Here is a 26,361-nt window from a genome sequence, read left to right as displayed (position 1 = left end):
TTGCCAGTGTGCTGTCTCTGTGTAAAGCCTGCACAAGAAGGCTTTCTGTAAAAGGTTGCATCCAAGGGTCTGCCATGATAATAATCAGCTTGGTACGCTGGTCTGTTGTACCAAGTGGGCCTTGGATTGGTGAACCTTTGGTATCTTGGATACCTCTGCCAAGCCCGTGCACGGAAGAAATTGTTGTCTTGTGTAGGACCCTGGTTTCTTTGACGACCAGCAATCCATTGCCTGCGTGCGACTTGTTTAGCAGCGTTGCGGCTGGTGTGGGGTTCTTGTCTTGTAGTTCTCCCACGTTGTTGCAGAGCAGCAGAAAGTTGCTGCATATTGTCTCGTTGAATTTCAGGTGAATCCAGCGTTCTTCGATACTGGGCACGCTGTTCATGTCTGCGATTTGCCCACATATCAGAGGAATTTCTTTTGGGCGCTGAGTCAGAGTTTGTACGACGGCTGAGATGTGACAGTTCGTCAGTCGTTCTTCTCTTAAACAGAACGATGCGGTTCTGTTCCTTATTTTCAGTTGCGCCATTGTCTTTTTTTGGCTTGGATCCATCCTCTTTTTCTTCATTTGTCATTTCAGTGTCTTCCACTGAATCAGAGATTCTGCGGTAGCGGGCAAGTAGTTCAGACCTGCGATATTTACGCAGTGCCTTCAAATCCATGGAGGTAATAGCTCTCCTGTGTGAGCCATTTGTCTCAGCAGCTTCAGAGGTGCAGCTGCCTGGGTTGCTGCTCTGAGTTGTTCCAATGGTAGGTTTTGCCTTGGAAACATCGTCTTCCTCATCCAGTGAATCAGGGATTTTTCGGAAGTTGGCTAGCAGTTCATCTCTGCAATATTTACGTAGTGCCCATAAATCCATGGAGGTAATAGCTCTCCTGTGTGAGCCATTTGTCTCAGCAGCTTCAGAGGTGCAGCTGTTTGAGTCTCTGGTCTGAGCTGCTTCAGAGTCGCTTTGTGCCGCAGGTTTAACTTCTTCATCATCTTCCACTGACTCTGAGATTCTGCGGTAGCAGGCCAACAGCTGGTATCTCTGTTGTTTGCGCAGGATCCACAAATCAGAGGAATTCCTCTTTCGTATGGAAACTTGGCTACTGCAACGGTGGGCAGTGATGGTGGTACTGCCTGTCACATTTTTGGCTGGTGCCTCAGTTGTGGTGGCATCTCCTAGTGCCTTGGAGATCTTTCTATATTTTTCCAGCATCTTGTAGCGATGCAGTTTGCGTAGTGCACACAAACTGGACGTATCTTTCCGTGAGCTCATTCTGTTGCGTTGTGCGTAGACAGGCTGGTTGTCTGTGTCTTTCGAACTGACTTTGCTCATGTGAGACCTGTGAAGATGTTCTGCTTTTTATAACTCTGTCATCATTGTGATGTCATATGGTATTGGATGACACCATTATGATGTCACCAACAGATTCTGAACATTCTACTGATAGAATGCTACAGATTCAGCACTGTAGAACTGCAGGATTTATTTATTTATTTAACAATATTTGAACAACAACACTACGGAGATTTGAATTTGACCTTTTTACAAACCCATTTGCAATTAATGTGGACAGTGCTGCACTAACAGAACTGAAAGAATTAGAGTGCTATGGTGCACTGAAGGCCAAGTTTGACTCTTTTGGGCCAGGCAAGTTTGCACCATTTATCTCAAGCACAACGCTAAAGCTCCAATTTCAGGCTTCCATGTCCTGAACATGAACCCCCATTACCCCTGTGAGCAAATGTTCTCTGAGATGAAGATCAACAAATCCTCTCACATCTCTCTATTTATGTATGTCATTCCTTAGATGTTTGCACTATCTTTGCTGCTTTAACACTAAATTTCCCCACTGTGTGATTAATAAAGGCCTATCTGATCTGATCTGATGTGATCTTATGACGTGGTCTGTTCACAAGGGTGGGGCCTTGTTTGTCAGAGGGGCGGAGTCTGTTGTCAGGAAATACCCTCATTGTCCTTTAAATGCCAGATAATTTCACTTATTTCCTCTTGTGATCAGGCTGAATATAATGTGAACCAAACACAAATTTCTATGAAACCAATGTGACAGAAAAAAGTTGCTCTGACTGAATTTTCCTCAAACATGACTGTGCTCTTCTACATCTACAGGCCCTTATTCTGAAAATCCCTATTTAATTTTGGACACAACCTTTAATTTTCAAATTTTTGACAATCCCCATTCTGATTTTGCATCATTGTAAACTACTTTTTTCCAGTCAATAGTGAAGTTTACGAATGCAGATGTCTTAAAAAGAGCACATACAATAAATTAATGTGTGTTTTTAACGTGGTGCAATGAGGAGGAATGTCAGACCATCCAGATGTTTTCAGTTATTCTGCTGAGGTGGAACTTTTGTGGAAATGGGAGTTACCAAACCCATTCCATGTAAATTAAAAAAAAAGAGGTTATTCCTGCCTAAACAGGTGGAAACAAACCCAACAAGAGAGTCAAGGATCGTTTTGGCTTTAAAGCATTTTCAAAAGGGACACTCCTGTCTTTTAGATACAGAAAGGAAAACAATGAAAATGATGAATAGAAGTCGCAGCTTTGTCAGCCTCCTCCCTTCCTTCTTGTGATGCAAATTAAAGACAGAATCTATGAGTATCATAGACACTGTGATGCTTTTAGGATACACTTAAAAGCAAATACGCTTTTGGGTTTTGTTGCTATGTAAACTGAACACGTTGGAAGCTTATTACTGGCACACTAGAAAAAGAGAAATGAATTAGTCCAACATCATAACATGTTTTACTGCTACAATAAGATGTTTTTTAAAAAAATTTATTTCTACATAAAAACTATTACATAGTAACACAAAACTATTCATGTTATAACATGATACTATTTATTATGTTATCATATGAAATGTTTCAGGTTACAATGTGATAGATTTGATTGTAATGATGCAGAAAAAAAATTGATAAATTGAGGAAAATTTGGTGAAGCTTTACTTCTTTTTGTGAGAAACAATAAGAAAAAAAGACTAAAATGTAGCAACAAACGGGCAAGAAAAACATTTAATGCAAAATAAGTAAATAATTTAATTATTTGGATTTATTTACCTTATTATTCACATTTATTTAATGTATCTAACCCTAAACCTAACCCATTAGAACGTGTTTTACTGTCATAAGATTTTTATTTTATTTCCACATACAAGCTATTGCATAAAAACACGAAACTATTCATGCTATAACATGATACTATTTATTATGATATAATGTGAAATGTTTCAGGCTACAGTGTAATACATTTGACTGTAATAATGCCAAAAAAACCCTGACAAATTGACAAAAATTAGGTGAAGCTTTACTTCTTTGTTGTTAAAACAATAAGAAAAAAAGGACAAAAATGTAGCAACAAAGGGGAAAGAAACATGTTCAATTTAAAATAAATAAATAATTTAATTAATCAATTTTATTATTTAAATTTATTAAATTTATCTAACCCTAACCCATTATAACATGTTTTACTGTTAAAATAAGATATTTTTCATGTTGTAACAAGATTTTCTCATTGTTTCTACATAGAAACTTGTGACACGATAACAACAAACTATTCTTCTTACAATACTCTGTATATTATGTTCTATTGTGCAACTTTTCAGGTTATATTGTGATAAATTTGATTGTAATAGTGTAATTTTTAAATTTTGTGATCATGATTTAAAATGTTGTTTTTAAAAATTGATTATTGTCTTTTTTCATCTAATTTTCTGTCATTTTTTATTGGCTGTATTACTACATTTGCCTCATTTTTATTTCTTGAGTGCATCAAACTGAAACTGTTTACATTAATTCTGTCTAATTAGCAGCACTGGAGCTGCACTAACCTGGATAAAAGGTGCTGTATTGTTCAAATACAGTTTGAAAATGATTAATTCGGATTATCATTATTAATAAAAGTTCCATTAAGTGATTTACTGAGGGTGATAAAGCATATTTTTAAGAGCTGACATGGTTTTAAAGCCGTCAAACAGAACATTTCTACCATACAGGGTGTCCGTAAAGTCTGGACACATAGGAAGTCTTATAAACTGTCATTTTTCGGCCTCCACAGATTAAATATGGCTTTGTCAGAAGAAGAAAGAGTTGAACTTGTACTTCCCTGTGGATGTGAAGGATGGACATATTGAAAGATAGCAGACGAATTTCATTTCATTTCTTTCCAGCATGTATTTTTCCTTGTATGTCCAGATTATAGGGACACCCTGTATTATCTTCCAACCAATGTGACAGACTGATCAAGACACTCAATAAAAACCAGAAATATAAATTCTAACATCATATACTGTATATTATTATGTAGCCTGGGCTTCGGGGCAAATATTAAATGACAGAAATCATTCATAAGGACACATTTAAAACAGTGTAAACCACAGTTTCAGACTAAACTGCTCGTTGCCAGACTAAAAGGATTACGTCTCTTCCCAGCATAATTACAGCTCTGCTGGCCACAGAGCAGAACACCGAAGTTTAAAAAGCCCACAGTCACTTATTCATCGGGCTCTGGGTTTGTACAGAAACACCAAACTCTATTCTTATCTCACTGCAACTGCAACAAATCAGCAGCAGTTTGCTTAGACAGACCGAGACTCTGAGCCCGGCACACAAAGACGTATCGGTGTAAGAAATGGAATTAAAAACATGAAGCCTAGAGGAGCTGTGGCCTGCAAATGTGGAGATAAAATGGGAAAAAAAAAATCACAGTGAACTTACTTTCTAATGTTAAATTTTATTACAGTGAATCAGATTATAGGTTTGAATTCACAGCTTTAAAGTTATAGAATTCAGATTGAGTGTTCAAAGCAATGTAATGGTTTATTCTTTTATTTCCTAATCTTCTTTTATTAGTTGTTTAAGAAAAAAAAAATCGAATTACAAGTCTACGGACACCACGACCTATGTTCTTTACTTTAATATCTATACGTCTTCAACAAAAGCAAAAGGAGATGTTCAGTGAGTTTCTTTCAACACTTCATTCTAATAATTTAAATGAAGATTTTTTTAAATGTTATATTAAATTACATTCAATTAGTTCATTTATTTGTAAAAAATCATTTAATTTAAATGTACATTTTTTGGTCAGTTTCAGGATTCAGTATCTAATGACATTTACTGTTTTGATATCTTGAGTTTAAAAAAAATCCCTCTGTTGATTTTTCTTTTTTTAATTTAGAGAATCTAGCAGCAAACGTGCCATAAAGTTGTTAAGTTCAAGAACTGTGAAAAGAAATGTGACAAAAATTATGGCAAATACTAGAAAATAATGATTTTTCACAGACTTAAATTTAGTAAAATTTTATGGTCACACATTGTTAAAGAAGTGATTTATAAAAACACTCATTTATGATGTGGACATTATGTACAGTTTTTATTTTACAGTCAATATGTAAGTTAACATGTTTTTATTATTTATTATTGCTGAATTTAAGACAGTAAAAAAAAGAAAAATAATATTTTTGTAGGCAGATGTAGTCAAAGAACAAATTAACATTTTGAAAATTATAGATTTCTGATGTAGATATTATTTATGTGTTTCTTTAGCCGCAAATACATGTAAAATAAAGATAGTTTTGGCTAAATTAAATATGATTTTTTTTTTTTACATTAACCATTTAAATTGGTACCTGTAACTTAACGGAACAGGAAAAAAAAATCTGTAAAATAACAGCTTAGAAATTAATTTAATTAATTTATATATCTTTTTGAATAATGGTAGATATCTGTAAAATAATTATATTTTTGCTAATTTTAATACAGTAACAAAAAAAATTTCATGATAAAATGTAAAACAACAAATTACCATTTCTGAAATTACAGATTTTTGATGTGGATATTTCTTACAGTTTTGGCCTGTTTTTTTTTTTTTGTTTGTTTTTTTTTGTTTTTGTTGAGGAATTAACATTTTTTAACCCTTAATATACATTTTTGTTCTTTCAAACAACAGCAAATATATGTAAAATAGTAGTTTTAGCTGAATTAAATATAATGTCATTTAATAATCTGACACTGTAAAAAAATGTATTATTCATAAAAGCACAAATTTTTGATGCCGACATTATGTACAGTTGTTGGCTGTTTTGTTGTTATTTTTTTCCCCAGTCCATATTTAAATTATTTTTTCTGTGATTTTACTAAATATTATCTGCAATTTAACAAAACATTTGTTTTTAAAATGATATACTATTTTTGTTTTACTTTGATACACTTTCCTTCCTCAAATAATGTCAAATACTTGAACAAATAATAAAACTTGGTCTTATTATTCTTTAAAACCCAGCTGAGGAGAGGAAACAGTCCTACAGTGGCTGAAGCTTAATGCACACTGACCTCTAGTGAAGAACCTGCAGAAGTAAAGATTCAACAGAAATACAGTCAGAGGGTGGAGATGATGTTAAACTGCCAACAGGCTTGTTGTTCCACACAGTAGAGCTTCATGTTTTAACAGCTGGGTTTGTGCACCGTGATAGAGATGTAGTTTAGTGTTTAGTGTGGCAGATGTCTGGATTTTTGCATGATAGGGGCTCAATGGAAGAATGGATTTGAATAAGAATTAGAATTTGTGAACAGTCTCCAAAAATATCCCTTAAAATAAAGTGAAAATCTGTGGAAAAAATGCATTAAAAAAGGTTTTCAATGCTGTAAAGTTTAATTTAAAAAAAAAAGTTCAATAATGGTAAAAAAAAAAAGGCAAAAATCTGTAAAATAATGATTTTTAATAGATTTACATACAGTAAACAGTGTAATTTTATAGTCAGATATTGTGGAAGAACTAATTACTAATTTTAAAAATAATAATTTTGGTATATGTACAGTTTTGCCAGGATTTTGCATTACATTCAACATGTAAAATTAATACTTTTTTTCTGTGATTTCAAGTTATTTTACAGAATTTTCCTTTTAAATGCTTATTATACTAATTTATTCTTTTCAATAAGAGCAAATATCTATAAAATAAAGCTTTTTTTTGCTGATTTACATAAAGTAAAACTTTATTGTAGAATGGATTACTAATTATAAAAACACACATTTTGTACACAGTCAAAAATAATCTGTAAAAAACGATAATGTTCAAAAATAGGGAAACTGAAAGCAAGCATCTGTAAAATAAAGATGATATTGTAATATAAATATAATAATTAAATACACTAAACCTGTGTTCTTTAACTGTCACATACTATGAAAGAATTATTTGTAAAAATACAGATTGCTGATGTGGACATTATGGGCAGCTTTTTTCTATATATTGTCTGCAATTTATCAAAATAAACATGGAAAAATCTCTAAAATTACAGTTTTTAAATGGTTTTGCCATTTTTTAAAATCATTATTACATTTTAAAAAATCTAATATTTACAAATATCTGTAAATTAATAATAACTTAATTGAAAAAAAAATAATTTTACTAAAAAAACAAACTACCATTTGTAAAAACACTAATGTTCAGTGTGGACATTGTTTTCACTTTTACCATGAATGTGAATATGTATACTTTTTCTGTTTTTTTACTACTCATTATCGATAAGTGTATCAAACAGAAAGTTAAAAAGTAAAAAAAAAGCTGTTGAAAAGCCTTTTAAAAATACACCTGTATTACTTTCTACTGAACAAACGTTTCAGTAAACTGCTGATTTTGTAGCATTAGATGCCTGTGTTTTCAGTATCATTTTATGAGATATCATCTGTAATTTACTAGAAAAGACATCATGTGTAAGAAAAACTATGAATTATTCAGAAAAATTACAGTAAGAAAAGATTCAGTTCTACAGTGTAAGATATTTTTGGATGTATTAAATCATCTACAGTATTACAGTTTCATATACACTACCATTCAAAAGTTTGGGGTCACTTAGAAATCTCCTTATTTTCAAAGAAAATAATCATTTTTTCCAATGAAAATAACATTAAACGAATCAGAAATACAGTCTAGTTAATTTTCATACGGGGCCACATGAGAAACTCTGACGGTTGTTAAGGGCCGGACCAGTACACTTAAAAGCTCTGCTCAATATATATCTGAACAAAAACAGTAAATGAAACAATACAATGATATAATGAAAATGTGGAACACAGAAAACTATTTAATGAAAGATTTTTTTTTCATTCAAACTATGATTGCTGCCTATTGAGTTGCAGATATTTACTATCATAAAGACATACTTAAAACGTGAAACTGATTTTCCAAGTGCTTTAATTACTTTTCAATAGTCACTGTTTTTACAAACGAAGTAAGTAAGCCATCACTCAGAATTTATTCTAAAACAATATGACCATCAGCTGGCAGTAGGGCTGGGCGATAAATCGATTTTATCGATTAATTCGAGTTTGTACTTAATGTCGATTTGTTTTAATGAAAATCGATTTTCACATCAACATCCGCCACCAACGCCTGCCTGCTGGGCTCCCTTAGTTCAGAGTGCGCCCCCCCCTGCAGAGATTATGTAGGGGGTAAAAAAAAAATCGGATAAATCGTGAATCGGGATTTTTTGTGAAAAAAATCGGAGATTTTTTTTAGGCCATATCGCCCAGCCCTAGCTGGCAGAGATTTGAAATTTGCCTTATCATGTCAGTTTTTGTTCATCATGAACGCTATGAGGTGTTGTCAGTTTTTCTAAATCTACATTAAGATGACTGTGAAGCATAAAGAAAGACAACAGCTCCCCACTACACTTAGAGCAATGTTCAATATATCTCAATAAAAACAGTAAATTACACAATACAATGACGTACAATGCCCAACTCTTGAAACTCTGCTCTCAGATCCCAAACTCGTTTAAGCACCTTGCCCAGGCTGATCCATCTGACAGCTGTCTGGTAACCAAGGTTACCATGTTCACTATCATCTCCTCCAAAAAGACAACAAACTGTCTGTAATTCAATGCTCTTGCCCTGATGAAGTTAACTACTTTAGCTACAACATCAGTCACGTGGTTGATTTTTAGCACTGACTTACACAGAACTTCCTGATGTATAATACAATGCAAAAATATCAGTTTCTGTTCTGGGTTTATTTCAGTCACTTTGTCTTGCATCCGTTTCAAAAGTCCAACATTTTTCCCTGTCAAATTTGGACAGCAATCAGTTGTAACACCAACCAAATTCTCCCATTTTAGTCCCAGCTAGTTCATGCGTGTATTTACCTCAGTGAACAAATTACTCACCGTCGTGGTTCCTTCATTGGCTGCACAGCTGCCAGCTCCTCCGTCATCTCAAAAGTTTTTGTTAGTCCACGTACAAAGATGAGTAACTGGGCTGTGTCACGGACATCACAGCTCTCGTCCAGAGCCAAGGAGAAAACGTCAAAATCGTCCACTTTGTTGTGCAGCTGAAGCTCCAGATTTTCGGCGATGCTCTCCGCCCGCCTCGTTACGGTTCGCCTCCAAAGGGCCACATTAACGAACGCTCCTTTCTTCTCCGGGCATATAAACGCTGCAGAGTCCACCAGACATTCTTTTATAAATTCTCCATCAGAGAATGGCTTACTGTTTTTGGCAACTTTGTAGGATATTAGAAAACTCGTCTTGACTGCTGCATCCCTTGATGTGAGCTTTGGTAAAACAAAGTTATTGCTGCTTTAGCAGTTTAGCTAGCAAACCTTCAGATAGCCTCCCCGCTCTGCATCAGTCAAATGTTTGTACTTCTCCGCCATGTTTAGTCTCGTAATGTTGATTCAGATTATAATCCTTGAGCACCGCGATCTGTTCGCCACAAACTAGGCCACAGGTTTACCTCTGACTTCAGTGAAGAAATACTTGGAAGTCCGTGCTTTGTTAAAAACTCTGCATTCGGAATCAATCTTTCTTTTTTGTTGTTAGCTGACATCTTCCCGGGCTGAAGCTAACAAACCAATCACCGCATAAACCTTATGCTAAGTACGGAAAGCACGCGCGAAAAAACGTTAACTTAGCAGACCTTTCAAAATAAAAGCAGTGCAGGCGTATTGCTTGCATGTATTGTGATGATATATATTTGCATTGACTTTTAATATTTTCCAATGACCTCATAAGGGCCAGTCAGGGTCGTCCGGCGGGCCGGATGTGGCCCGCGGGCCGTAGGATGCCCAGGTCTGGTCTAGACCACTGGTTCCCAATCTGGGGTCCGCGCCCCTCCAGGGGGGGCGCCAGAGATCTGACGGGGGGCGTGAAGCTTTGTCTGCTCTGATGCTGTGATGTTATAAAAAATAGATTTTTACATTCTGGATAAAATCAGAGTAACAGACTCACTGTGTCATCACAAGTCTACCTATAAAACATTTTAAAAACACATTTATTTGGTCTTTCTTCAGGTTGGCTCCTAGTTCATCCCGATTCATTAGTTTGTGTTACAGTTAGAAAATTACTGACGGAATTGGTGTCTGAAAAACGCAAAACGGGGGAAGATTCATCAGTACCTAAAAACTCCGGCTATACCTCGAGAGTTACCTTAAATTTGGTTTTATTAAAGGACAAGACAGAATTATGTTATTTGTGGTGAAATGCTGGCAAATGACAGCATGAAGCCAGCAAATTACGGCGACGTCAGGAAGTAAAACACAGTTTGGTAAAGTCGGAAAGATACTCACAAATTCGGACTTCCGGCATCAATAACTCATTAAATATACGTTGTCTAAACATAAACGATGCCTCTTTTCCATCGTTGTAAGGTAGACAATATGCTACAAGCCCAGTTTTATCAAAAGTAGCTGTCTTTCAAGCTGCAAGAATAACATTGGTGTCTATGAGCAGCAGGCTGTGTGACGAGTGAACAGAGACCGTCTGCAAAATGTAAAACCACTGCAAACAGCGAAGAGACACAAATATTCAACAAATTTACTGCTCCTGCTGGTCATTCTACAACTCTTGGTTTGATATTAAATATTTTTTTCAGAATTTTAAGGATTTTTTCGTTAAAAAAAAAATAAAAAAATCAATAACTTAACTCTTATGCACTGTAGTACCACCAAATTTACTGCAGCCATAAACTCTCTCCTCCTCGTCATAATACAACTCTTGGTTTGATACAAAATATTTTTTAAAATAATTTTAGGGAATTTTCTATTAGTAATACAATTAAATAACTTCCCTCTTATGTTTTGTAGTGTACTTATGGGGTGGTTTGGGGGGCGGGGGGCGGGGGGGGGGGGGTGCAGCTTATTGGGGGGGCTCCAAGCCAAACAGGTTGGGAACAACTGGATTAGAAAACCCTTGTGCAGTTATGTTAGCACATGAATAATGAGTTTTCATGAAAAACATGAAATTGCCTGGGTGACCCTAAACTTTTGAAGGGTTGCGTAGAACCTGAGAGATTTTTGCGTCATTTCCACTTTATAAAGTCTAGAAAAAACTGTTGTAGAGCAGCGTGTAGAACCAAAAAGTTGGTTTACCATCTTTTTCTGACTCTTTGAACACTAATGGGAGGTAATGAAAGAAAGCTAAAGCTGATGAATTTAACCTGTAACACATTCATGCGGTCCATCTAAACTAAAGCACATCATATTCTACCAGGTGTCCTTAAAGTCTGGACACACAGGAAATCTCATTAACTGTAATTGTTTTGCCTCTACAGATTAAATATGGCTTTATCAAAAGACGAAAGAGTTGAACTGGTACTTCTCAGTGAACTTGAAGGATGAACAAAGACAGGCTTAGGGTTAAGGAAGTGATTTTTTGGGGCTAGCATGAATTTTAGCCATGACCCTTGGTTTTCGGCTGATACATTTGGTCATCCAGAATGTGGTTTGTCCATGATACTGCCCGTTTCTACAAACCTTTTAACCACCTTCTCCACCGTGGAAAAACCAAGTGGATGACGTGCATTAAATTAATCTGCTATCTTTCGCTATGTCCATCCTTTACGTCCACTGAGAAGCACCAGTTCAACTCTTTCTTCTTTCGACAAAGCTATATTTAATCTGTGGAGGCAAAAAGAAATGATAGTTAATAAGATGTCCTGTGTGTCCAGACATCTACTGAAGGATGTACACCTTTGAACAGCTCAGTGGGGAGTCGCTGTTTATCATTTATGTCTTTTTTTCTTGTACTTCGGCTGCACTTATGAGCATCACACAACTGAAACAATTCAGTCGCACATTTCTCACAGCTGTGCTGAAGCAGCATCTCACTAAAAATAGACACTTCTGGATAAACGACAGCGCAGGAACCAATCAGTGCTAATGCTAATTGCCAGTATTTCGTCTTGTTGGAGATACAGCCTGATATCTTAATGGCTTTTGGATGCTTCATTTAACACACGGCAACAAGTACGGCCTCCTTTAGCAAAACTGAGCAAAGGAAATTGAGGAATTGAGAGGAAATTATCCTTTAAACAATACATATGTGGTGTGCGTGACAACGATGCAAACATTGTATTTTTTGCAAGCATGAGGCATGTCACAGAACCAGATCAAACCGCCAAAAATCCGCCATCACTTGAACAGCTACGGCGCTATTAGCAGAACACGGCAGCTACTAAGACGTATATGCAATGTAGTTCATGCGTTCATGTGTGCAGATCTACATGTAGAAGCTGCTAGTGAGGATCCAGAATCTCAAAAACACATTAGAAAATCTGGCAGCTGCACTTTGACTTTTTTAGCTATGTGGCTTCAGGGGTGGAAATGTCACTCGATCGACCCCGTCAGAATAAAACATCTTGACAACTACTGGATGGATTACTGTGAAAAAATTGCACAGACGTTTAATTGCAGCTGTGGAATAAATAACATGAAGACTTTTCAATGTAGAGCAACAATTGTGTGTTCTAGTCCAACGGTTAATGACCGAACGCCAGCAAAACTGACAACATGCTTTGTGCTTATTAGCAAAAGTTCTGTAGTAGAAAGTAGAAATACAGTGTCTCTTTATTCATGACAAAGTAAAAACTGCCAATAAATGTCCAGCAACTGACATATTTTTAGGGAAAAGAACCAATAAAATCATCAATACATGAAAAATAAAACTATGAAAGCTGTTTTTTTTGGTGTTACTTTACAGATTTTCCCTGTTTTGTTAAATTACAGATAATATCTAGTAAAATCAAATAAAAAGGTGTTCATTAAAATGGTAATCCTAAAAAAACTTCTCGAAGTTTTCAAAACGATCTGTATGTTTTTTACAAATACTAATTTGTTGTTTTGCATTTACCCATATTAACCCTATTTTTATTGTATCAAAAACAGCACAAATATTATTTTACAGGTATCAGTTTCTTGCCGATTTGTTGTCGTTTGAAAAGAAACATATATTCTGGATTGAAAAATGGTAAATAATGTTTTAAAATGTAATGTTTTTTCCAAATTTTTGCTGTTTTGTTAAATTACAGATCATAACTAGTAAACTCACTAAAAAAAAATCTGCAAGTTCTGAACACAGAACTATAATCACAATAAGAGTCATAGGTTTAAAGATTTTATATTGATTTAAGGATTTTTTACTCTTTTCTACAAAATTTAGTAACACATATGGGTCTTTCCATTTCAAATCATCACATTTTAGACATTTTTACTTGAAATTTTTTTGTGTAAAATGTTTATAAATTTTTGCTTGATAGATCAAATACTTTGCAAGATAACATTCTTTTAAAATTTTCCTGTTCACCCTCTTTCAGTGCATTTTGTTTTCGCACATTGAAACTTGAGTCTATGTTTGAACAACATCTCAGGAACTATTACTGTAGGAGCTTCAGTAAAAATCAACCAGACATCTCTTGTAGGTTCTTGAAAATGCTTCATCTCTCATCCAGGAGGCTTCTTCAGTTCAAAACTGACTGATAGGGAGTTATAGAATTTTTTTAGTCACTCCAAGTCACACGACTAATGGCCTATTAACGATCCAGGGCTCACCTGCCTCCAGGTGTGAACTGTTGTGAAACCAAATGGTTCAACAGCATCAACAGCAACCATGGGTGGTGGAGCTGCCAGTTTACACAACAAAGGATGTGAATCCGCCATGTCAGAGTGGCTCAAGATGTTAACGATGGTGAAGCTTTCTGGGGAGAGACCTAATCACTGCCTGATAGGTGTTTGCTAAGTGGAGTCGCAAACCCCCTCCTCTGTTTAGAGATGGCTGTTCCAGTTTGATTTAGATGGATGGTTTCCTTCACTCCTCTCTCAAACCAACTGTCCTGATCTAGAACCTACAAGAGACGTCCAGTAGATTTTGACTGAAGCTCCTACGATTACCATGACCTGGATGACCTAGAATCTACACAGTATAAAAATGTGTAAAATAATCAAATAAAAAACGCCGAATGAGAAGGTGTGTCCAAACTTTTGACTGGTAGTGTGTGTTGGAACCAGTTCTAAAAAAGAATACTGATACAGAAAGCTTCATCCTGCAAGCTAGTGGAATTGGTTTCTTAGTTTATTACGTATGAAATTGCGGAAGTCTGAAACCATGTTTTTGACACCATCATCTGTTTTAAGGTGAAAAGCTTCCAGCATACATATAAAAAACACTACATGGACATGTTATGAAGATTAAAAAGCAGCATTTTTACCAGAATGGGGCTTTAACGTTTGGTGAAAAACATTAAAGTTTTTCTTAACTGCTCATTTTTATGCCTGATTGAAAAGTTTTAAACATAACAATAATGCTTCCCTGAAAAAATGAAGAAGAAAAGAGCACTGTACAAAGCAATGCAAAAATAATAACACAAACAATAATAATAATAAAAAATATGGGGAATGCTGCATTTATTGTTCTTTCACATACATAAAACCATATGTGCACTGTAGCCCAAAAATGCATATATTTACAAAAAAGAAATCAATATACACAAAAGAATTATAATACAAGGAAAGAGGGGGAAAAAATCCTTCAGTAATCCTCACAACGACAACATAGCAAGTACGAGTATTTTTTGACACCTTGTAAAGTTTTTGTGCAGAGGTTCTTTTCTTACAAGGAAATGAAGTGTGATTGTATTTTACAAAAACTCCGATGCACAGTAAATATGCAAGCTGAAGCCCACGTTCTCCGGGTGTGTGAGTTAAAAAAACAAAAACAAACAAAAAACACTACAGGTATTCGAAGGTTCATCAGATCAGTCAATCGTTGTTTCCCTCACTACACCGTCTCTTATGTCCAGTGCATTAAATTGAGCTATCAAACATTAATTACAAATGGAACACATTTTTTTCTTCAGGTGAGCAAACTTCTGGTGTTAATCTACGATGGATAAATCCAAACTCTTGTAGTGTTTGCTTCCATCTCGGACCAGATGGACTGACAAAACTCACATCCCAGAACAAAAATGTAGAACTAGTGACTGAATCTTCCTGGAACAAATCATTCTGGGGTCAAACGTAACCGAATATCAAATCCCTGTCGATGTGATGTTCACTTTGAGATGATCAGAGCAGCAAATTCAGGCTTTTCCGCAGCTGTTTTTTTTTTTTTCCCCAAAAATTGTGTATAAAAAGCAGGTTTGAGCAGCAAAACAGACCTAAAAGAGAACATCAGCAATAAAACACAATGGGGTTTAGTGGTTTGTTGTTATGCTCAAATTCACTAGAATTTCCTCTGTTAAGACAGTTTCTGAAAATACACATTTCTTGCAGAGGAAAATACATTCTTAAGCACAGAACCAATTTCTATCATGTGCTACCTTAGTAGGGCAAATTCGCCGCATATTAAAGCATCATGTGAACCAACAGGAAATAGAGGTGGCATTTTTGAGGGGATAGAGATGAACAGTGTTGCTTTAATAAGGAAAATTAATTTATAAATGATATCAATTCAGCCTGGATATATACACACACGAAGCTGAATCTTAAATAATATTAACAAATAACATATAGGTTGAAATTACTGCCCATTTATACAGCCTCAAATGTGCTTCAAATGTGTTTCTGTGGCAAAAATTAAAACTTCTATGTAATTTTTCTTTTAAAAAGAAAGTTTCTTTCTTTTTTAGGGATTTATGTTCAATGACAGCTAAAGATCTCATCCTGCTTCCTGAAATGCTCTTCAAAAAAAAAAGACACTGCTGTGATCTTGATTAAAACTGATCTCCAACAAGTACACTGTAATGAAATGAAGTTTAAATATCGTATGTTTCAACTCAGCTTTCCCCCTGTGAAAGTTGAATGACTGCAAACTGCTCAAAACTCCTGATTTGAGTTCAGAAACCTCCCTGACGCAGACTTCATCCTGTTCCAGAACATAACAAGTGTGTAAGTAGTATGTTGAAAATTGAAAAAACATGCAAAACCTGCCAGTGTCGGTAACCTATCAACAAAAAAGCTCAAATTTTATTGAGAGAAAAGCTCAGAGTCTGTGAGAGGTGTTGAAAAGTCTGACGGTGAACAAAGTTTAGGAGAAGAAACCCATCGTGTGCTAAAGATGGAGCCGCTGTCCCATAAAATCAGCTTACTGTTCTTGGTCCGAAACTTTTTTCATCCCAGCGCTGGTCCCACATTCATGGAAACTCTGGACTCTTGTCAAGGAACTGTAATGATTTATTACCATGTGAACAATACAGACTTTGCTGCTGGACAAATATGGCAATTTGCTAACACACTGGCTCTGTGGACACCAGTGTTGTTCATTTTTAAAGCAAACCAAGAGGGAAAAACTTAAACATCCCAAAAAATACTTCTTGCCAATAGCAGCTAGTTTGACGATTAGTCTTTATGGAAAACAATAACAATGAAAAAAAATAACATCCACGTCCTCCGAGTTGGAAAAGAGGGCAAAATAACTTACCTATATGCAGACACACATATGTATATTCTTGCGTGTGTGATTCTCATAACTGAGCCAGTTTTTCATTTATCCCAGCAGCAGCCCAGACAAGGCGTTCAAGTCTCTCATATATGGGTTGTCGCTGAGGATGCGGTCGATCCGCTGCTTCTGGTCGGGGAAGATGTCGTACAGCTTCCTCTTCAGCTCCGACGTCTCCCCCGGCGACCGCTGGGGCGGTGGCGAGGGCGACGGCGAGGGGGAGCGGCGAGGCGGGTGCCACTCGGGGGGACCGGAGTGGGGCCAGTGGGTGGTGGGGTGGGGCATCAGGGACGTGGGGGTCCGAGGAGCCGACTGAAGGGCCTGGACGTAAACCGGGTTCTGCTGCTGGGAGGACGGCCGGAAGTCTGGAGGTCTCAGAGGGGGAGGAGTGGCTGGAGCCCTCCTGGTGGGAGGCAAAACAGAAGGAGAAGGTGAAAAGATGGAATAAAGCAACAAGCTGCTGCGTCACTGCAACAAAAGTCTTAACGACAGCGATCGACAACTTATCAGGGCTGATATTCTGCATTTGACAATTCCACAAATTAATTTAGCAGAAGGCTTTTATCCAAAAAGATGTACATCTGAGAGTAGATACAACACAAGCAAGGATCTAGTCAGGAGAAAATAACCTGGATAAGAGCCATAACACAAGTTCAGGTGTGATAATAGGACCGTGGTGCCTACAGGCAGCGCAGACATTATAGGATGATTTTATGGAGTCTGTCACGTGTAAAGGTGTTCAGTGAAGAGCTGAGTTTTTAGTCTTTTCTTAAAGCTTGAGGGAGACACTGCAGCGTTTGGTAACTCATTCCACCACTGGAGAACCACAGAGGAGAAGAGTCTAGCTATGGGCCGGCCCTGTTGTGGTGGTTGGATCATTTATTGGTTGAGTGTAGTGAGCGGGAGGGAGTGTAGACCTGAATGAGAGAGTTCAGGTAGGAGTTAGGTAGTTTTGAATGCAGGTGTCAGAGTTTTGAATTTTATGCAGGCAGCAACTGGAAGCCAGTGAAGTGATCTGAGCAGTGGGTTGACGTGCTGTTCTTGGACGGTTGAAAACCAGATGTGCTGCTGCATCCTGGATCATTTGTAGAGGTTTGACCATGACCATGTGGCGAGGCTTGCCAGTAAAGAGTTGCAACAGTCGATGATTTTTACAATTATCACTATTGATACTTTCATTAAGTGATTACCGATTAAAGAACTTAAATGCACTACTATGGCTCTGACACTGCCACCTCTCTCTGTGGTCTCAAGCAATGTCCTGCCCACAGCTCTATCCGATTGACTGCATGTCACAAGTAACAGCAAAACGACGCTGAAAGTCCTTTAACATCATTTGTGTGCGACACAAACACAACAATGGAGGACATCTAGGTGACGGTATACCTGCTGCTCGATCTATGGCTTTGTGTCAGATTCAAAATAAAAGAAGAGCAATGCCTACTGCCGCTGTTGCCAGTTTTTATTTTTTTTTAAAAAAATGGTGGGTTGTTTTCGTGAAGGAGTCGCTCTCGTATGTTGTCAGTTCCTGTCCAATCAGTGGCCCACTCTGTAGACATCATATTATTGGCTCAACTCAGCTTGCTTGGAACCCCGGTCGAGTAGGTACTAAAATAGTACCTGGTACCAGGTACTACATCCTAATGGAAAACCTCATAAACCGAGTAGACTCGAGCTGAGTCGAGCCGAGTAGGTGCTAGTGGAAAAGCGCCATACGGTTGTGCCTGGAATCATCCACTCACTCCCTATCTGTAGACCACTATGTAGTGAACTACGTAGGGAGCATCTCAGCAAAGTCACATTTCGGACACCACTCGAGCTACTAATTGCATCATTCGCTAATCGTGATTTGTGCTGTAGCAGCGAAGTGTAAACACATCAAATTCACAGTTTATTACGTGGCTAAGAAACATGCAAAATCAAATTCAACAATACAACCTAAAAGAGAAATTACTTACATTTGTATTACAGGTTTTCATGCTCACGTCTGTCTCATTTGTATTCTCTAATGCATGGTGGTACATATTGCTTGGTTAGTGACTACCGGCTTTTCTCTCTCTCTTTTTTTGATTCACTTTAGCAATCTGTTCCAACTGACATGTCTTTCTCGCAGAGACACAACCTTAGAAAACTAACAAGAAACACAGCCAAATCAGGACATTAGCTGCTTTCACAGTGACTAAGGCCATGCTAACGGCTAGCATCTAAGTTAGGAGTCAGTCACAGATTAAATTGAAACAATGTCTGGAAAACAATAACTAAGAATGTTTTAAGATCTGGGCCTAAGTGGGCAATTAAAGTGATAAAACAGCGAAAGATTAACAAACAGTATAACAGCAGACGGAATTGCAGGAGACAGATATTGATCTGACAGTAAACAGAAGAGAGCGTCTTAGCGTCACATGATGCTCAGATGTCTTTACTCATAGTTCTAATTTACATATCCAGGTGTAGTATTCATTATTAAATAAGTATCCTAGTGATGAATCACATGCCATCACATGCTCTTATTATATAACATTTAATGTATATTAGCTCCACTTATTTACCCTGGGGAAAAAACACATTGATTAATTCCTACTCAACAACGCTTCAACATTCATTGGCATCGTAGGTTTAGAAATAAGCGTTGTCATGTCAGTCATAATAAGGATAAGAGATCATGAGTTTCCAACAAACTCTAAGTTCATATACACACCTGTTGTCTTTTCGCAGGAAGATGTCAAGGTGAGGTCCAGCTTTCCCCAGAGGGTCATCGGGGATCATGAAGTGGTCCTCCACAAAAGTAAACTGAAGCAATCTGCCAGTCACAAGCAAAGGAATGCGACAAATTCACAAACTGGAGGTAGCTTTGAAAAACATTACAACTAATTCTAATTCTTCAACTCCACTCTATGAACGGGTTAGCACAAACTTCCCACAGCACCGTTGAAGAATTAACACAAATTTGACCAACTTCTTCAGTATTTCTTGCAAGCTTTCTGCTTCCCACAATACTTAGACATAAACTTATCTAATAATAGAAAAGATTGCAAATTTCAGTGCTTAAAAGAACATTTGTTAGGAGCTGGTAGCATGCTAACAGCAACAATATTTATTTTACCAGAAAATGAGAGTTTACTCGTACTCTGCATATATTACAAAATAAACCCCATTAATTTCATCCATCCATTATCTATACACCGCTTAATCCTCACTAGGGTCGTGGGGGTGCTGGAGCCTATCCCAGCTGACTCGGGTGAAGGCAGGGGACACCCTAGACAGGTCACCAGTCTGTCGCAGGGCTACATACAAAGACAAACAATCACTCTCACATTCACACCTACGGGCAATTTAGAATAATCAATTAACCTCAGCATATTTTTGGACTGTGGGAGGAAGCCGGAGTACCCGGAGAAAACCCACGCATGCACAGGGAGAACATGCAAACTCCATGCAGAAAGATCCCGGGAAAGCCGGGACGCGAACCAGGGACCTTCTTGCTGCAAGGCGAAAGTGCTAACCACTACGCCACTGTGCAGCCCCCATTAATTTCAGTCTCAGAAAACCATTTCTCAGTTTATTATCTTTAACATCAATAATATGAATGCCAAAGTTGAGAGAATTCTCTTCAGACATTTAAGAGAACAGACTCATGGAGGGACAACCCAGAAACATAAAACTGGCACAGAGGCAAAATAAAAAACCAGGAGGTCCAAGTGGACAGAACTATCAGTTCATAGGAAATTTCTGGTAATGGTTTATTTTACAAGCTCTATATTTTCCAGTTAATTTCCTGGGTAATTTCCTCTTAATTTCCTGAAACTTAGCGGGTATTTTGCGGTATATTACAAGCATTTTCCAAGAAAGGCCTTCTCTATCTGGCATTAATTATAAGGCAAACAAAGTGTTAGCTGATAGAGTAATTTAGTAACAGTGTCATATACTACAGTTATTAAAATATTCAATATTAAATTGGCAGCAATATCCATGGCAGTTTCCTTGAAAGCCGAACAAAAATTCTTAATTCCTGATGAGAAAATGTGCTGTAAGTCATTTTATTTTACAGGTCTGGTCTGAGGAAATTGGGTTGAAATATGCTTTTTAAGTAATTGTACAACCAGTAACATTTTCTGTGCGCCTCTCTGGAAGAGAAGCACAACAAACATTGGCTTTTATATATCTTTAAGGCCCTCGTTGGGAAATTATCACCTTACATCTCAACCTTGTTAGAGTGGAATGCTGGTAGCTATACAACTCGCTCTACTGATCTGTTACTTCTTAAAGTTCCTTGAGCACGTACTGAACTTAGTAAAACAGCTTTTCCTTTTGATGCTCCAAGCTCATGGAACATCCTCCAACACTCTCTAAAAATTCATGTTCTTCCTTCTCTTTCAGAGTTCAGAACTTTATCTACCTTATCATTGATGAAATTATTGTTCACAGTGATTATTCTGTATTTGTTTTATTGTGCTGTGGTTTTAATGTGTCTGTAATCTCGACGGCATTGGAAATGAGGGAAACCTCAATGTCCTTTCGAGAATAAAGGTTTGAAATGAAATGAAAGTTTTATAGCTTGAGGTATGTTTCATTTGTTGATCATATCATTTGAAATACAAAACTGATGACTTGTCAGTGCAGCTGAAAGCTAAAGAATAAAATTTAACAAATAAGAAGCCTAGAAATAAATTAAATGACTATTTTCCAACAACTAAAAAGTTCCATATTAAACAGAGTGTTAGATCAACATCATGAAAAATCTAAAATGAGAATTTTTGTTCCTTCTGGAGAGCCAAACTAGTCAGGTGTGATGGAACTGTGAGATAAAGAAACTTGAACTTGAGTACAGCTGCAGTAAATCAGTCACAACCAGGAATTAACCCGTAACAGCAGCAGTGTGTGGCGTCAAACCAGTCACACATAGAGAGGAAACCAGTAGAGCGTAGCATTGGTTTCCTGTGTAAATGGGGTTTACGGGTCTTGATGAGATGTTTGAGACACACAGCAACCAACAGAGGGCGACAAAATCTCACAAATAACTACCCAAAGACTCCCTTTAGTCCGTATTTATACTGACTCTACTGATGCAGGATATAGTTGTGTACAGTAACACTGCATTCCAGTGTTTACTAGACAGTTTAAGCATTTTTTCTAGAACATTAATGAACATAAAACTGATAGTGCCATTTATCTAAATATTTTGGATTATTTTAAAAATGTGAATTTATTTTCATATTTTTTTTGTCATTAGTTTTACTGTAAACCAAATAATTGTAAAGTCAGGCTGAGTGAGCAGCATGGTGATATAGTAATTAAACCTTTACATTATATTTATTAGCATAAATAAAAGCTTTTTTTTTTAGTCAAATCAAGTAATGATGAGTTGCCGTAACTGTCTCAGCAATATTACATTACATAAAGCATTAAAAGTTTGTAAATTAAATACTTAAAAAAGTGAAATTAACATGCATTTTATTTGCTTATGGGCTTAAAAATATCGGGCATTTAGTTTATCAGTTTTATATAGATCAAACAAATATGTATTACTATTGTGTAAACATGTTTGTCAGCTGTAACTGTTTCTTCCTCTTCAGTTTCTTCTTCCCTTTAAGTAACTTGAGCTGGCTGGTAAATGTAAATAAACTGGCTGTAAATAGACGGTAAATCTTTAGCATTTGTCATCGAGCTTGTCAGCTGCTTCGGTGGACTTTCCAGAGTCATGCTGGGTAACGGAACGTATATACCCAATCGACTAACTCTGTAGCTGTAGAACACAAAACACACAGTCACCTCTCGAGAATGATCTTGCGCCAGGTGTTCGAGGTGTTGACAAAGTCCCTCAGGTTGTCGTTGGTGACGATGATCCCGTCTGTTTTTTCGGCGAGGTGGAGCAGGAACCTGGCAGAGACAAAGGCAGAAGCCGGGTGTGGATTATGACACTCAGGATTTTCCCGGCATTCAAAGGTCAAGAGCTTGTTCCCAGTGCGTCCGCTGGAGCCCGCAGTGGGGAATCCGTCAGCAGGGAAACACCTTAAGTGCTGAGTCAGCGTGAGTTTTACAGTGAGGCCTGATATCCTGTAGATGCTTAGAGATCTGGGCTCCAAAAGTCATCCACATTTTCCCAAAAATCACAACACAGCATTTAAAGTTAACATATCGCCTATTTTACTGGCATCTGCTGGACATGTCACCTAATCAGTCAGTTTTGATGATAAAAATACATTACATTAGGAGTTGGGGCCACAATTTTAGATGTTTGTGTAGAAGATGAGCTCATAATAGAAACAAAATGTTCCAGAACAACTGAGCAGTTCAGTCCTCAGCTCTGCTTCCATCTGCTGGTGTCGTGCCAAAAACTGATTCTCGTCTAGTTTCTACACGTCTGTGATCAAACAGTCTTAACATGCAAATACACAGAACTTTATGACTGTGGTGAGAGCAAGCATTTGTCAATGTGAAATTTTTCTTGCAATTGAATGATTGCGACCAAAGAAATGTTTGCAGTTTAAAGAAGTAACTATACCTGACCTGCAACGATTAAATTATCAGCTGTCAGCTATTAATGAATTGACATCTGTTCTGATAATCTATTAATTGGTTTGAGTAATTTTTAGAGGGAAAAAGGTCTCAATTTTCTGACTCAGTATATTTAATGTGAACATTTTCTGGGTTCTTTACTCTTGTAACAGAATATCTTTGGGGCAGTGGACTAAAGAAGAAATTTGAGGATGTTAATCTGAGTTTTAATTGGCATTTTTCACCATTTTTGACATTTTATAACCCAACAAAATAAATTATTAATCAACAGATTAATCAGTAATGAAAAAAACAGATAAGTAATTAATTAATCAAATAATTATTTTCAGCCCTAGATTATAGGCCATATTACTGTATTGTTTCTGATGTTATAGCTGTATGTGTTTGGTATGATTAATATCCTTGCTAAGACTGTAATTAACAATGATTAATGGATGGGTTTTACATACAAAATAAAGACACAATTTTCTTTTGCAATTATGCTGAGATTAAATCTTAAAAACATGACCTTCCTGGATGAAATCAAGTCATTTTGATGCATTAATACCATTTCAGTTACAATGTAGGAACGGATAGATGCAATTTGAGCTGGGAAAAGAGACTGGATTGGTTAATGTAGAACACAGAACAGGTAAAATTATGAAGTCTGCAGACTCCAATCAGTTTCTGGCACAACACCTGTCCTCAACTGAATCTTAAAAAGTATTCAAAATAGTGAAATATGTGAGTGTTTTTTGTACCTATCATCATGTGAGGATATCCTCTGGCCACAAACTTCTCTGGAGGGAGTGAAGGACAGCAGCCTCAGGTCTTCTAGCTGGTTTAGAAAATGTTGTTCTGTAACCAAATAACAACGGTCACGTCAGTGTTACATGATAATACCGTGGAAAAGGAAGAGAAAACACGTGGAGACAAAACAGGTTTGTTGTAAATCTCTCAAGGGAACGCTGCAACCTGGAAGACGAGAAAGAAGTAGATGACGTAATAATACTCTGAGTGACCAAATCCTCTGGCTTTGTGATCTGTTATAACAATGTTATCTTATATACACAACTTTTTAAGTGTTTTTTGGGTTACAACAATTCCAACAAGAATTATTATTTAAAATAAAGTGATTTTTGGTCTTGATAGTAAAATACCAAAATGATCAAATATAGCTGTGATAATAGTAAAACCAAAGGGTTTCAACATGTTAATAAATTTAAGAGATTTCATGATGTTTTTCTACACTAAACCATTTCCTCCACACTGATTTCATTGATATCACAATGTTTTATCAAAACTAAAAAAAAAACAAATACAAAATCTCCCACTGTGACCAACACTCTTGAACGTAATTGTGGTTCTTCAAGAGTCTCCCTGCTCACACATTCATTATATAAATTTGTTCAAAAGTTGTCTCAATGGCTCAAATTGATCTCATTTTCAGTTGTCAATGCAATTTAAATCTCGAATCTCAAATTTCTGTGTAAGCACTGCCTGTAGTTCAGCCGAAAAGTTCCTCAGTTTTTGTCATATGACTGTTTGTCACAGCTGAGTCCCTAATAGTTTCTCAGTTGGGCGGAGGAGCACAGAATTTTTAGTTTCTACAGAATTTGGTTATAGCAAAAAGTTTCTTTTTGGCAAGTTTTTAAATGATTAAATATCACGATTTAAATCTTAGATTTGGTCAAGTTTTTCCATCGTAGTAATAATGTCATTAAGTTAGAAATCTGACTATTCTTTCTGTTTTTACTGTTGCTGACACATGCTGTAATTCTGGCATTTATTGAAATGTAACATGCCTTTCAAGGTAGGATCAGAGGGTTAAATATAATATTTTCAATTAACATCCGACAGACTAACGTGTTAAAGAATGGTCGGCTGAACAACAGCCTGATGATGTTTTTTATTTTTACATTAGTCACCACAGGGTGCATGCAATGTTACTGTAAGTGTTGACTCCAGTTTTTGATTTAACACCATGAGCAAAAACCTCTACACCTTTTTCATACACACTCACACTGTCTTCATGCCAAAAGTCCGCCTTGTAACCACATGTTTTTTCACTTATATGTGTATATGTATATATTTGTAGCACCTGTTGTGAGTCGGTCTCTCTTCTGACGCCACTGAGGGACGAACACTGTGATTTCTCTGTGGCCTCTTCTCCAAAACGTCTCCACTGCCAGCGCTATACCACGACAGGAGAAGAACCGATGAAGGCCGTGACTGGAGAGGAAAAGAAAAAGAAGGACACAGTGAGATGGAAGAACATGCAGACTGCAAACCATGAAAGTATAAAAATGGATGTAGTAAGCAATAATGAATTAAAGTGAGACGTAACTGCACACTGGATTTCTAGTGCTCAAGAAAAGTTCCTTTCTAGGGCATGGTTGCATATTAAAACTGCAATTTCCACAAGCAGTCACACACTGTATACAAAGAAACTACTGGCATTCATGTAGGCATAAAGGTGTGACTAAAAACCAACAATTCAGCACCAAAATAACATGATAATTTGTGTCTAAAAAACACAACACATTGCAATAATAACTCATTGTGTAAAATATGTTGTATACATGTGACAGAAACACTTTTTTATTACACTTGGGAATTTTTTTAGGGTATTTTATAGAGCATAAATTGCACAATTTAAAAAGGCTGAAGGTAAAAACATGTTTCAACAGCAAGAAGAAAAGAATTTTTTTTTTACATTGGTCATCACTTTTTACAGACACACAGTCTGGTTTAAGTGATGACTTCTGTTTTTCATTTGACACCATGAACCAAAAACGACACCTTTTTCATACTCACTTCTTCAAGCCAAAAGTCAGTCCTTAAATCTAATTTTTTTTCATTGAAGATACAACGTAGAGTGTAGTGTACATGCCACAGACACTACTTTTTCATTACACTGTCAAGTTTTTATGGTGCACTGTTTAAGAAGGCTCAAGTTTAAACATATACACATCAACAACACTCAGGGCATTAATCACAAATCAATCACAAAAAGATTTAGGGAAAAGAAAGTAGTCGATTCCTCCCTGCACACAAAACTAATCAAGTTAAAATGATGAGAGCAGCTGACACAAGACAACAATATTTCAAATATTAGCACTAAAACTGAAATTCAAAGTGGCTTTTTAATG

General features: G+C 36.6%; 1 protein-coding gene and 1 long non-coding RNA gene across 3 annotated transcripts in view; one reads left to right on the top strand and one right to left on the bottom strand.

Annotated features, from left to right (window-relative positions):
* Positions 1-14,665: 14,665 nt before the first annotated feature.
* n4bp1 (nedd4 binding protein 1) overlaps positions 14,666-26,361 on the bottom strand; it is a 29,016-nt gene continuing 17,320 nt past the window's right edge. The window contains exons 8-13 of one of the 2 annotated variants that reach the window (XR_004847351.2): positions 25,311-25,441; positions 23,971-24,067; positions 22,484-22,591; positions 19,413-19,514; positions 16,697-17,117; positions 14,666-16,439 (exon numbers count right to left, since the gene is read on the bottom strand). Coding sequence is in view for 1 of the 2 variants with exons in the window: in XM_023270560.3 (XP_023126328.2) it covers positions 16,763-17,117; positions 19,413-19,514; positions 22,484-22,591; positions 23,971-24,067; positions 25,311-25,441 (793 nt within the window). In the remaining variant the exon portion in view is untranslated. Of the gene's footprint in view, positions 17,118-19,412; positions 19,515-22,483; positions 22,592-23,970; positions 24,068-25,310; positions 25,442-26,361 lie in introns of both variants that reach the window. The other variant, XM_023270560.3, reaches the window with a different exon arrangement.
* LOC118470313 (uncharacterized) lies at positions 22,410-25,567 on the top strand. The gene is made up of 2 exons (XR_004847352.2): positions 22,410-22,741; positions 25,308-25,567. It is a non-coding gene; the product is annotated as an uncharacterized LOC118470313 (long non-coding RNA).

Source organism: Amphiprion ocellaris, chromosome 3, assembly GCF_022539595.1.
Source record: "Amphiprion ocellaris isolate individual 3 ecotype Okinawa chromosome 3, ASM2253959v1, whole genome shotgun sequence".
Taxonomy (NCBI): Eukaryota; Metazoa; Chordata; class Actinopteri; family Pomacentridae; genus Amphiprion; species Amphiprion ocellaris.
Note: the sequence above shows the minus strand (reverse complement) of the source record. Positions and strands in the feature narration are given on the sequence as shown.